The sequence below is a fragment of the Idiotropiscis lumnitzeri genome, chromosome 13, assembly GCF_059441095.1.
Source record: "Idiotropiscis lumnitzeri isolate Australia: NSW breed Sydney's pygmy pipehorse chromosome 13, RoL_Ilum_1.0, whole genome shotgun sequence".
In the NCBI taxonomy this organism is placed as follows: Eukaryota; Metazoa; Chordata; class Actinopteri; order Syngnathiformes; family Syngnathidae; genus Idiotropiscis; species Idiotropiscis lumnitzeri.
In genome coordinates, this window is record NC_142403.1 from 9,037,502 (window position 1) to 9,051,527 (window position 14,026).

The 14,026-nt window shown below is 39.4% G+C and overlaps 1 protein-coding gene across 6 annotated transcripts in view; it reads left to right on the top strand.

Annotated features, from left to right (window-relative positions):
• The window catches only part of camsap2a (calmodulin regulated spectrin-associated protein family, member 2a), a 33,107-nt gene that overhangs the window by 1,026 nt on the left and 18,055 nt on the right, over positions 1-14,026 (top strand). For 4 of the 6 annotated variants that reach the window (XM_088312832.1, XM_088312835.1, XM_088312834.1 and 1 more), the window contains exons 2-4: positions 2,220-2,479; positions 11,182-11,343; positions 11,819-11,905. In XM_088312832.1, the coding sequence (XP_088168958.1) occupies positions 2,220-2,479; positions 11,182-11,343; positions 11,819-11,905 (509 nt within the window). The remainder of the gene's footprint in view (positions 1-2,219; positions 2,480-11,181; positions 11,344-11,818; positions 11,906-14,026) is intronic. The other 2 variants (XM_088312836.1, XM_088312837.1) reach the window with 1 other exon arrangement.

The window sequence follows — 14,026 nt, forward strand, 5'->3', positions numbered from 1 at the left end:
TTTTAACAAAAATATTCTCCTTTCAGTGGCCAAATTATGTACATCATGCAGAGTGCTCGTTATACTGCACATATAAATAAACTGTGGTGTATTATTATGTGTATATCTATTATGTAATTAGCTTCAGTGGTCGACGCCCCCCCCCCACACACACACACGCACACAAAAGCATAAGCTGTTCTGCATTCCTCTCACAATGGAAGTTTCTTGATGAGAAATGTCTTGGCCTTTATATAAGCTACTTGAGGGAAAATAAGTTAAAAAGATACATAGGAATAACTACCATGCATATTGGCTTGACGGTTTCAGCGCAACTCAATTAAATAGTGTTGAAATATTCTTTTAATTAAATATCCATATTCAACTAATGTGTAAGCATCTTTCAGTTGTCAGATATATTACAACAGTATTAAAAGAGATGGCATAAATATATTGTATGTCAGCTATTGTGCTGACCCTTTTGATTACTTTCATCTCCAAAAGAATTAATATATCCTTTTTGTTGGAACAATATGCCCCCAGAGCTGCAAGGCACACAACCCATTGTTAGGTTGTCGGAAAAGTCCGGGCAACATAAGTTCCCTTGCAGAGCCTCAGTTCATATTCAATCAGTACTGAATGAAATGGGCTAATTCCCAAAATATAGCCCTCCAGAGATGTTGAGCGAGCGAGCGGCCTTATATACAGATCTCGGCCTACGCTATTCTGTTCTGAATGCTTCTCATGCATCTCCCTTATTGCAGCCATGCAGGAGTGGAGTCTAGTCAATACGAGCCCGCCTGCCTACCTGTCAAGATAATTTCTCAAACTGATTCAAGTATTCAAGAATGCAGATTAAAACCTGAGTAACAAATTCCCATTTAATATACAGGGTGCCCCCCCAAAAAATATATAATTTTAAGATACTGAATTGCGTTTAAAATCATGTCAATTTTGGGGGGACCAAGTGTATGTTAAACACATTTGTATGAATATATCTTTTGTATTTATCTTTTTTGTGATCCTACAAATGTTTTGAAAGTAGAAACAAAATTTAATTGTGATTCATTCCTTAATTGAATGCAAAGAATTGCTTAAAAGCGTGATTGTCCAACCACATCATGCTCAGTGGGTGGAAACTCACTCCACATTATAGAATTAAAGTTTTCTTGGAGGCTGCTATGTTAAACTTATCAGGGGCAAATTATGATTAAGTTTGGTCCAAAGACAAGAGAGCTTCTCAACCACCGGAGTCATGCCACCAGCTTTAATTAGTTATGTAAATTAAGGAAACAGATGTTGATTTCCCATCAGTTCCAGTGGCCATTTATTGTAACTCGGCTTTGATGTCTGACTTCCTTAGAGATGGGATAGGAGGAAATATTCAATAATTGACTTGAATTGTGAATGTACCATAAAAATGTAAATACTAAAAGCTTCTGAGCAAAGAAGGCTGTATTTTTGTATGAACAAAGAGTCCGTCTATAGATGACCTCATTGACAGCGGTCATGAGGTTGCGATTTATCGACTGACTGGCTCTTTAAATTTTGTTGTGCTGGTGAGTGTAAGAAATTGGTTTGACCCATTACCACATGCTCTCCATGAAAATGAATGTTTCCATCCATTTTCCTGGTGGTGATCTTGGATTGGATGAACATTCCTAATCATTGTCATCTCATTTTTCTTCACGTGCATCCATGGTGTGACAAAATTTAATCCATTAATCGTGGGTGGGCCCTAAGACTTTCCCTGTGAATCTAGATCTAATTTTGCAAACTTTGTAACAGTGAAAGCATCTTATTTTGTCGGCAAAACTAAATCTATGATCGAGGCAGTGCCTGAGAACTTACACATCCGTGAACGTACAAACAAAGACACGCACACACACAGCATCTCTTTTTGATGAGAGAGGGTGTTCCCAGGGAGCTGAATGTTGGAGAGGTACAGACTAGATGAATCAATAGAGTGGTGCGCCGACTGCGGTTGCTATAGTAACATTCCAGGTTTATCCATGGATCTCCATGTCAAGTTACTGCCAAGGCATGGCAGGGGACAATGAATAAGGGCTGTAAAAAAATAAATAAATAATTCCCAGAGAATGCGTGCACTGGTGTGAAGCGGTCCACATTGCTAAGTAAAGCCAACCATTGTGACAAATTAAGACATTCTTCAGTGCTTCAGATAATAAATGTGACGTTCTGAGTCAGATTATTACAATTTCCTCCATTTTGTTAAACAGACAGCATCCCGGCAGACATGAAAGAGCCCTTCTATATGGACCAGTACGAGCAAGAGCACCTCAAGCCTCCTGTAGCCAGTCTCCTGTTGTCTGCTGACCTCTACTGCCGAGCCGCCAGCCTCATCTTGAAGAACGATGCTGCTGAGCCTCTGCTGGGCCACGATGACGTCATTCAGGCTCTGGCCCAGCGAGGTCTCTTCGTCACTGACCACGATAGAACTGTCACTGAGAAGGACCTTCGAAAGAGGCCTCTGCAAATGGTAGGAACGTTTAAAAAAATATATGTATAGTTTCAAAGGTTTTGGTATTGTTAAAGATATTGTTACGAAATGTATTTTTTGGTCCCTTACCTCCTTGTCAACTATATTGAAAGTGACAAATAGAGGAATTTACTACGAATCTACTATCTATTCAACCAACTGACCAATTGCCAGTTTGTTTCTACAAACCTCCACTTCAACCAGTTGACATAGTTATCTGCCTACCGACTTCACTTATCAACCTACTTACAACCAACATGCCTATTTGCCTGAGTGCGTACTTGGTGAATATATCCACCTGCCTAGACAGCCAACTAACAAGCTTGCTGAAATAACTCCCTTTCCTACGACAAATCTACTGCACCAACCAACCAGATCGACCCACATAATGAACAGCCTACTCTCCAACTAATCAACCGCTTGCCTATGTATAAACAGTACATAATATGACTAATTTCTATAGATAACCTGGTGTATCATTTAGTGATTTTTGCTTTCTTCCATCTTTTTGTCATTCATCAGTTTGTTAGCAGCATACTTATCTTATCAATAAGTTCCAGAGGGTTGAGGCCGGAACAGTACCTAGGCTGGACGGCGGGAGACTGACTGGCAAAAAAGGGTCAAGTGCCCAGTTCTGCTTATCTTGTAGCCTCACTAAGTGCTTATTATGAATTGGGATGTTACAAAAACAAAACAAAAAAAACAAACACTTTATTTCACTTAATATCTAACATCCGATGCAATTTTTCTCCAAATCTTCCAGCTTTTTCATTTGGATAATTTTTATTGGAGCTATTCATAAAGGCGACTTTGCTGGCTGCCAGTTAAGATGGAATTGAGCATCCTTGTTAGTTTGTATCTGTGTCACAATAGGAGGCTTTACCGCCTCAATGAGCTGCAAGTTGCTGTGTGCGAGAAACGATTAGCACACAGTATGCCTGCAGTCTGTTTGCAGAGTCTTGCTGCTTTTAATTTCCCTTCTATGCTAATTAAAAAGTTATTTAAGTTCTGCTGGAACTTCAGCAAGATAAAACATTATAGCTGCCATATCCCTAACAAATTTAAAATGAAACTAATTTCAAAGTAGCAAAGCAGGGAGCAATTTTATACACTATTACTTGTCCATTTTTAAATGTAGTTTGTGTAGTCGTATGATAATATTTCATTATATAATTCCAAGGTATAACAATATATATTCTACACTTGGCTGCTAACCAATTCAGTGTGTACCCCACTAGCTGCCCGAAGAGAGCTGAGATAGGCTCCGGCCCGCAACCCTAGTGAGGATAAACAATTTGGAAGGTGAATGAATGAAAAACATGTTTTTTTTATTATTTAATTGAATCATCTCTTATTCATATGGGATGAAATATCCATCGAAGACACTAATTATCCTCTTCCCGGAGCCTAAACATATCGTGGTGGAGGGGTCTGTGTCTCAATGATCCTTGGAGCTAGAGTAATTATTTATATTAATTTAATTGTGTGTTCTATGCAAAATATGCATTTAATGAACAAACAATTACTAGTTAATTATTTACATTGTTTGCTGTGACAACATTTGAGACAGAGCGATTTGATGACCTGCTGTGCAGTGTGCAAGTGTGCATGACCGTCAATGCAGATGTGCGGCCATTTTTAATTTATAAGGCTTTTCAGCATCTGACCTGGTTAGCTGCTGACTTCAAGCTGTCCTAATTGAAGTCTATGGTAGTCTGATCACTATTAAGCCGTCTGGGGGAAAAAAAATGGAATAAGCGACCTTTGCATTATTGCTATAGCGTTTAGGTCAGCATCATCTTGTACTGCTGATGTTTTTGTCGTGACATGTTGGAGCTAACAACAACTGACATTTCGGAGCTGATTTTGTCTGCTTTTGATTTTGCATGATTCTGCCCACTCGTCTTTCCTCAGCCACGTGAGGGTGACCATGACACGTGACCCAATTTGCAGAGGAAACATTGAAAATGCGCACTGGATGACTAACAGATTTTCATTTAAAGACGAGTCTGTCTGACTGCATTGCCATGGAAACGGTGTGTGGGATGAATACGACGTCAATACAAAAAGGCCAAATAATTGGGATGATGAACGATGGCTCCGTGCTCTTCCGAATTTGTACGAGTGTTTTTTAAGACATATTTTCACACCCAAGTCCATGATCTCTACAGAGAGGCGAATATACAGATAACCAGATTCAATCTTTGGCATCCATGCTCTTTATATTGTATTTGCTTCAGTTGCTTCAGCAGCTGGAATGGTTAACGGCTTTGCTCGCAGGCATCCAAACAGCTGTAACTAGAAATCAACAAGCACTGCTCTCTTCTCTCTCTCTTTGCTTGTCGCTTCTGCTGTGGATTGCATCCACAGAAATGTCTCTATTCACCAATGCAATCTCATTCACTCCATAAATTGATTGTGGACATGTCTATGTCAGTCATTTGAACCTGTACCTGCTATATGATGTAAGTGCAGTCCTTTCCCATGTAATCTGACGTTGTCATGGTTATGAGCCTTGTTTTTCCATACTGAATTTCTGAGTAATACTTGATGATGAGGAATGTAAGAAAAGCCCCGCCGTATATGGTTTTGCATCTACTTTATAGGCTATATGCTGTCGCGTGACAGTGTCGGAGAAGCCATTAAACTGACAGCTTTATTCTCACGCGTACGGTTAGGGAATGCTTTCAAGCCAACATGCAGCCATTGTGTAGTGGATAGTTGTCATAAACCATGATGGTGTATAATCAATGCATACCCCACATCATTAAATATTTATGGCAAAGAGGATTCAGAGTCAGAAAACATGTGGGTATCCCCACGGTGCAATTAACATATAAGGCTATTAACAATATCTGATATTGTTAAGCCACGTCAGCTCAGTTCAACTTGACACTGAAGAGCGATGAACACTCTTCTTTTTGCTTGTCTCCATCTCTGCTGCTTCCATCACACTATTGGGAAGGCGATGCGTTACCATGGTAACACTCCCGTGTGCCGGGTGTTGTTTGTAAGTGTGGGTGGTTGCGAGAGTGGGGAGCGCTTAAGCCTGCACATGTCATGTGTTCCGTGTGTATGATGGGGGCTGGAAATATAAGCACCCAGGCAAAGAATTCTAATGCTGGATTCATGAAAACATCCTATTGAGGCAGAAATTCAAAGATGCTTTCAGCTTTGCACTACGTGCACATGTCAAGCATGTAGGAAATATTTTGTCTCAACATTAAACTGATGTTCACTGTCCTTATTATTTTATTCTGCAATTGTTCTAATGCACAAAGATGAGTGGAAGCAGCAGGGTAGAAGAGAAGCTGATCCAAGCACTCTCTGTTCTCGTCAGCCTCGCTGAAGTCACAGCCAGCTCGTCGTGCTCAGTGCCAGCGGCTACTCCAGGGCGACACAGTATGGATGGGTTGGCAGTGTGCAAACTGTGCATTGTACATGACTTCGTCTTTCTCTGCTCACCGCTGTCGACTGCCATTGTTTAAGATGATAACAAATGTTATTTTTACTACATTTGTATTTATGTTAAATCTGGCTTTGGGTTTTGGGTGAGCTGCTGTCGCACCATTTTAAACGCAGACTGTCTTGCCCTGTGACCTGGGGGGTGGAATTTGGCCCCTGGTGAGGGTTAACAAGGGGAAGACAAAGAACGACAAATTTATATGATTTAGTGAGCAATGGCATTAAAGATTCTAATTCCAGTTGCATGGTACACATTTGTAAATATTTATTTTTCTGAAAATGCTTACAAATATGTTTTCCCCACACCCTCTAGGTACATTTTTACACATTTTTCTTCATACACTAATTAAATGATGATCAATGATTGCGATAAATGAAATGCTTTATAACAAAAAGAAGAAAATGGAAGAGCAGAGTAGCCTTCGAAAAGCATGCCTTGTGTCATTAAAGTTTACTGGTTTCTTATTGATCTAGAAATATGAGTCACTGTATTTTATACTTTAAACAAGGCAATGGAATTCATGGAATTTAACTTGTAATACTTGAGGTCGTCCTGTTAATTGTTTCTTGTGGTGGTTTACATAACTGACGATCATGATGCTGACATGGGATCGATTCCTACTAATTGCGCTTTTCACAATCATCCAATTATTGAACAGAAATCAGTCCAAGATGTTATCTGCCTGTCTCTCCCAGTCATTACCTGGGACTGGTTCCAGCTTTTGATGTGATCCTGAATCAAAAGTCTTTTAAGGTGAGCCTTGTCAGGTCGCTTTATAATTCCAGACAAACCACACAATTTTCCTGTTTTTTATGGTCAACTTAAAGGTTCCTACATAATTTCAGTGTTAATTTTGCACGACATAGTGACTGTATACTACTAAAAGCCTCATTTCCAATGGCGATTTTAGACTCTATATATAAAGCTCATAGTTTGGCAGGCCAGCAATTGACCTGCATATCATCTTTTAAAGGAACTTTGAAACTGAGACATGGTCACATTTAGATTTAGACTGAATTCTGATCATGGAGTCTACCAAGTCAAACTGCAGTCTTTGACATTCAGAAGGACATTTTGCAGGAATTTGGGCTGTTCACACGTACGCAAAGCTGACTAACAGGAATAGTTGCATTCATTTGCAGTCATGACTGTGATTACCAGTAGTGATTATACAGGAGTAAAGTGTTAAAACACAATTCTTAATTTATCTGGGATTGTCCTAGTTAATTGTTGAACTCATATTTTTTTATTTAACCAAGACATGTTGAATATTACTCTTCACTGAAGCTCCAAAATCTTGAAAATGCTCCAGTTCTACCTCCTGTTAAAATAATAACCAGTTGTCCTAATTTTATTGTCGAAATAGTTTACAATAATCATTGTTTTTAGTTCTTAGCTCCCACTATTGGACATGAAAATAGTACTCCACTATGTTCTGTAGATTCACTGCTTCTCTTAAAGCACACAGGTCCATTGGAGCATTTTGGCTAAATTTATGCAGAAAGATCAAAATCTCTGCGTGCATTGTTAAAAATTCTTAAGCGTTATTGTCAGACCCGAGTAAAAATAAACTCCTGCAAGTTACTGAACATTTGTAAAACACTAAAATGCTCTCATTGTGACCCTCATTGGCCATAAGAGATGTGGGCCACTGAGTGCTTTTCCATGTCCAGCTGAGGATGCATGAAGTTACTTGAAGTTTGACAGATTCTAATTAAAACCTTTGACCACAGCGTGGTGCCTGCTGGCCTGGTTGGGACGTTTTTATAGAGAAGGCGTCTGTTTATTTTTACATTTTACCCTACAATATCTACAGCCTCGTTTCTTTCAGGCAAAGGGAGTTCCAGTGGACTGCAATGCAGTATATTACGATTATATTGGTTAAGTTGGTTTGTTTTCCCACAGGATGCCCATCGACGTACTTAGACATAAGCATAGTTTGCACTTTAGAAATCACTGAATTTCAAGGGCATATGGCGCACTTAAAATCCTTTAATTTTCTCAAAAATGGACAGTGCGCCTTGTAATGAGGACCACCATATCGATGGGGGGAATGTCGGTTTTTCATTTCATCGTCTTGAATTCAAATTCCTTCCCATTACGTTTGCGTTTTCATTCAAACTCTTGCAGGCTTCTATACGGTATTTTTTCATCAGATTCGGACCAAATCCTGCTTCTGTGTCTAAGCATCATGGTCAATTTCTTTCACATTCATGTTTGTGTTCTTATTCTGATCCACATTGTAATTGCTAGCAGCCGTGTTAAAGAATCATTGAAAATGAAACTTTTTGTAGCATATTTACAATGTGGGATTGGTCCGGCATGGCTTAAATGACACAGCTTCCAATAGCTGACAGAACCGATCAAACCAAGGTAGCATTGAGCAGCGGCCAAAGTAATGGCACAACCATCGGTCACCAGATTGGCTTGCGATGTTCAAACTTTATTTTCTCTTCTGCTCGAAGCAAACCCTGTGCAGCAAGCGGTTTCTTTTTTAAATTGACCCGTTCATTGATATTGCGCCTAATAACGGTGCGCTTAATGGTCCATGAAATATGGTACATTGTAAACACAACATCATCCACTCGTCTGAAAAGGCTTTCCACATGTAACTAAGGGAACCGGCTGACTCTTGAGTAATTTTTAATCATAGTGGTTATGAGGTCTTGATCAGACTAGATTTCAGACCAGAATAATACTTGACTTTTTGCCTAAACATGAAATGATGCGAAAGAATGTAGAAGAGAAAAGCAAAAAAATGAATGTTTCTCGAGTAAAAAAAAACAAAAACTATAATTATGCAAGCAAAGACACAAATAACGGTAAGATGTTTTTTGTTTTTTTTTTACATTGCAATATTTGGTAACACTTCTCGTTTTTGCATTCCACTATTCTCCCAAGTAAAGTGTTTGATTCCATGACTAATCAGTGAAAACAATGGGCATGCTGACAGCTGGAAGGAAACATATGCAATTAGCTAATCTAAAGGTTATCTGACTTGATGTCTGTGCAGAGAGGAAAAGGCCTTCCTAAAAATGGCAGGGCCTTTTCTGTTGGTAGTAAACACAGAGGCTATTTTTCTTCCCTCTAGCTTTCATTTGACATTTCCACATGGTCAGCTGATCGTTCCCCTGTCCATCCTTTTGTATGCAACTCTGCATGAAGAAAATACTTAAAGAAACATCACAAATTTTTGGGCTGTCTTTGGGTCCTTGATATTGTCAGTTGCTTCGGTTCTTTAGTTTTTTGCACCAAGGCCTGCTCTTCGTTGTTAATTTGTATTTTGAACTATATATACTTGACTTTGCCACTTCCATGTCTTGTCTGCATCCGGGTCCAAATTCTGCTCCTCGTGTCACAGTACATTCTGACCTGTCATAGGCCCAGCAGACTCAGGCACAATCCGCCTAGCCGTCAACGCTCAGTGAGCACTGCTTTGCAGACACAAGTATCTCTCTGTGAGGTTATGGACTATTTGGAAGCTTTTCCACCACCATCAACTCGATGGTCGCCCAGTTGACATCCAGCGATCCCCAGTAGACGTCACCAGTGGTGCCAAATGAAGCGTCATGAAGCAATGAAACTTTGCAGCCAGTTGGTTTGCACATGGTTCAAAGCTTGGTGCTTCATTTGTTCTATGGCACCATTAAGTAAGTGGTCTAGAAGCCCAAGAAGTCAACAGTGTTGGGAATTTTATGGCTATTTGTTTAAGATGATGATATGAATGTACCTGTTTCCAAGTCCCTCATCCTCAACCAGGCTCAGTGGGGGGTACAGTTGTGACTGTCTTTGTGCTTGATTTTGTCAGTCCTTTATTTTGTCACATGCTATTGGGCGTGGCCTGATGTCTTTTAGCTCTGCTCTCTGTTGTTACTTTGTATTTTTGGGGATAGAAAGACTTGTTCCGTTGCCATTTCCGTGTCCTGTCTACATCTGGGTCCAAATTCTGCTCCTCACGCCACAGTGAATATCTGTTGATGTAATTAGATTATGCATATATACCTTAGGTTGTGGATGAGAAATATTTGCAAATCCTGAAAAGAACGTGTGCTGCTACAGTGACCATTCTCCGATAAGGCCCTTGTGGCACTGAAGTAATTAAGAACTGCAGGTCTGTGGTCCATTAAATAACAGTGGTTCTTTTATGTTGACATTTTATGTCCTCAGACTGCATCAGGTTTAAATCAATATCCGGAGATTGCGCCTGAGAGAGGAGATCAAATGAAAGAGGGAACTGGCCCCTGAGGAGTAGAATCACATTCCGATTGGACTTGCCCGGAGCAGATCAATTATTGTGGCTAGAGCTGTAAAATATGTAGCTGTAACCAATAATGTGGTTTGTTTGTTTGTATAGGTTTGTTCGTGTATCCTAGGGGGAAATTTCACCAGTGCTTAAGACAGACTCAATAAAGGCAAAGAAGAAACATTTTGGCAGTCTATCATTAAGTGGGATTGGTTTGTTGCTGGGTTTCTTAAGTCTCCAAATTTAGCACCACACTAAGCATTCAATTACACAGAGAAAACAGACTACACAGCCAAACCATACTCTTGACTTTAGCTAACTTGACAGACTTCATATACTGTATTTTGCTAAATCTCATGAAGTAACACTTACTGGGCAACTAGGCCTTTGCCACGTAGTAGAAAGTAGAAAAGCCGAAAAAAATGTTTCAGTTGGAAAGCGAAAAAATGTAACTGTTAAATGTAAAATATGTCACTTGTGATTTATTTAAATACAAACTTCAATCATATGATTATAACAACTACAAGGTATATTGTGATTAATTTTGTTCATATATGCTAAACTGTTCAATCTAAACAGTCGCTTTTCACATGACAAAACGTTAGCAACATTACACATTACTTTGTTGTTTGAGGCAACACCCACGAGGGAGCCTCGGTCTGTGGATGGTTTCAGATTTACTATTAAGGTTCACTTATAATTATCGCTATTTTGACAAATTGTTCCGAGACATAAACAAAGTTTTGGGTCTTGATATTCAGACAGAAATCTTTTGATGTTTGCAAACAATGGTGAAAATAATAAAACTCTCAAATCAACAGGTTTGTCCGTTAGTCACTCCATGGGTGAAAACCAGTGACAAAAGTCAAAATACCAGAAAAACACTTTAAAATCATAACCTTGTGTTTTTCCTCTCTCTCCCAAACAAGATCACCGTGAAACAAGTGATGCTAAAATGTATCATCCCCCTCCCCCCAATTCTTCTTTTTTCAGAGTGCCCATCTGGCAATGATTGACTCTCTGATGATGGCATACTCAGTCGACATTCTGACTGTGGAGAAAGTGATGGCCAGCATTCGCCAATATTCATCATGCTACTCTGAAGAGGAAACACCATACGACACAGAGGACGCGGTCACCACCTGGATCAACAAGGTTGGTGGGAGACAGTATTATTTTATGTTTTGTATGTTTAACTAGTATGCCATTGTTACTGTGGCGTAAATTCAAGCAATCAACCATATTTAAATACTTGACTCGTAAAGCATACACACACGCACACACGGCCGTAAAGTCCCGCTAGGTTGAAAAGGATTGCAAAGCATTGTATTCTGTTTTTTATTTACATTTTACACATTGTCGGAACTTGATTGGAACATGTGTTTACTATTTTGTGTTTGTTGTGCTATGCCCAAACTTCACCTTACAATTAATTATTTGGACACAATTCAGTTCTTATATGAGATCTCATTTGGTTGTGCGGTTCTACCTATAGCAGTTGGCCAGTGAATGTATATTCAGATTATCATGGATCTATTATTAGTATGGACACTATTTATAATTTGACCTAATTATTATTAGTGCGTTTGCTGACAAAGCAAAAGTTGATCCTGCTTCTGCTCCATTTTAGATTAACGAGCATCTGAAAGACACTTTAGCTCAGGAGGAGAAGAAAAAGAAAGAGACACAGAGTGCAGAGACTGCAGAAAGTCCTCGGGTGAGTGAAACTCCTTTCTCAGCAAAAACATGCAGATTTTGTTTGACTGACAGCCCGAGACAAGCTAAGCAAATCCACGTTATGAATTTAAGTCCTTGACATCTGTGTCACTCGGCTATCTGCGAGCAGCTTCCTCGAAACTTAAGCCATTAAAATCCCGCTTTCATCGAAGGAATCACAAAAAGTTTGGATTTAAATCAGAAATCCCTCACTAAATCCGCGCCTTAACCCCAACCGCAGCGCTCTCTTGTCTAATTAGGCCAATAGTTTCTTTGTGTGAGGCCACTAAATGTCCAGCCTGCAGTCCCAATCTGTTATATAATGGTAGTTACAAATGCCATAAGGCAGAATGCTCAATTTACGTGTGTGGGTGTTTGTAACACAGTTTGCAAAAAAAAATGTTCACTGAACTTCTCATTCAGTTATTTGGATCTTGCAAAATACCACAGTAAAGGCTTTCTTACGACTAGGTCCCATCTCTACCCAAAAACAACCAAGTTAATTTGATGCTCATCCCACTCCGTGTGGGTTGTGCATTTACAAGTATTGTCTGTCTGTGTGCATTTTTATGTGTATGCTCTTACGTGTAGAATTTGCCAATTCTCTGGGTAGGTGCGTGTCTCACTACCCAGTCCTGTGCACGGAGATTTCACTGTTTGATGCCGATCTGACTGGTCAGAGTGCAGAGGCAGCATAGCACGCCCATGCTGACCTGACATTATTTCATCATGACTTCTTTCAGATTCCAAAGCATGCAATCCAAGTCTAAAATATTAGAGCATAAAACACACCACCCATAGTGGGAGAGTTAAACGGAAGCGTGTAATAACTGTTTGACTAAGTTTGACTTTTGCCCTAATACCACCCACTTCAGTCTTTTTAATGTCTTTGATGTAAAAGCGCAATCATTCCATTTGGAGAGCAAAACAATGCATTCAGAAAGATAACCAAATTAAACTGAAGTAGTATAACGAAGAAATGGATGAAACTAAAACATTGTTGTTCAATTGATTTTGCTTGCTTTATCTCCAGCCTCAGTCCAAGAAATCAATTGAAAACAGGAAAATGTATTTATCATTGGGACAACTGCACCCCAAATGACAAAAAAATAAATAAAACACATGTAAGACTAGTTCTGCTGGAATAACAACCATTCTATTGTATCTCCTATGCTATTTTAAGAGGGGAATAATATTTTTAATTTCACCAAATAGGAGGAAGTGTGTGTATGCATGTGTGGCTGATGAGAAACTTCTCCCCTGGGCGTTTTAATTTGGTCGTTTTAGCAGATTTTAGTCTCACTTTGAGCCTCTTGAGCCGAAGATGTTGCACATCACTTTGGTTACAATTATGCCATCTTATTTACACACGCAGGGCAGACATTCCTCCTTCAACTTTTACCCAGTTACGTTTCTTTACGGTTCTATTTATCTTTTGGGTAGTTTACAGCACACATAATTTGAAGGAGAATTACAGAATACAATTCAATTTAACATTGATTTTCATTCATGATTTTTTTTTTTATGCTATATGGGTGGATTTTCCTGCTTAACTCGTATTCCACAAACGTAATATTTATCAGACTCTCATGTATGGACTGGTGCAGGCGCAAAGAACATCTTTGGGGGGTTGGAGGGGGGTGACTTCCCCTTTAAATTTTATCGATTCATTTTTGTATGTTGACTCGTCAAATCAGTTACTTCATTATCTCTTATGCTGAAAGATGATGTGATGCACACCTTAAGATGCTTTTGTATGTTCATTTTTAAAACAAGACTACTATTCAGGGCAGCTTGACAAGCGTTCATATCCCAGATCCTCCATCTCGTGTCACGCCGACTACCCCCCCTCCTACCACCACATGTCCAGTTTGGACTCAACAAAAAGCAGTGGATGCAGGTCATTACAGTTTTGTCCTGCCTGTTGTGTAAGGAGAAAAATGGCTGGATTTCTCCTTTGCTTGCTGGATTTCTCCTTTTTAATTGCACAGAGTTTAAGACTCAATGCGTCCTTTATTATATTTTTCAAGCCACTGATAGGAATAGGAATCAAATATATAATAATATTCTTATCGCTTTTATGCTGAAATGCTACATCATGAATTCCGACTGGCAGAGGACC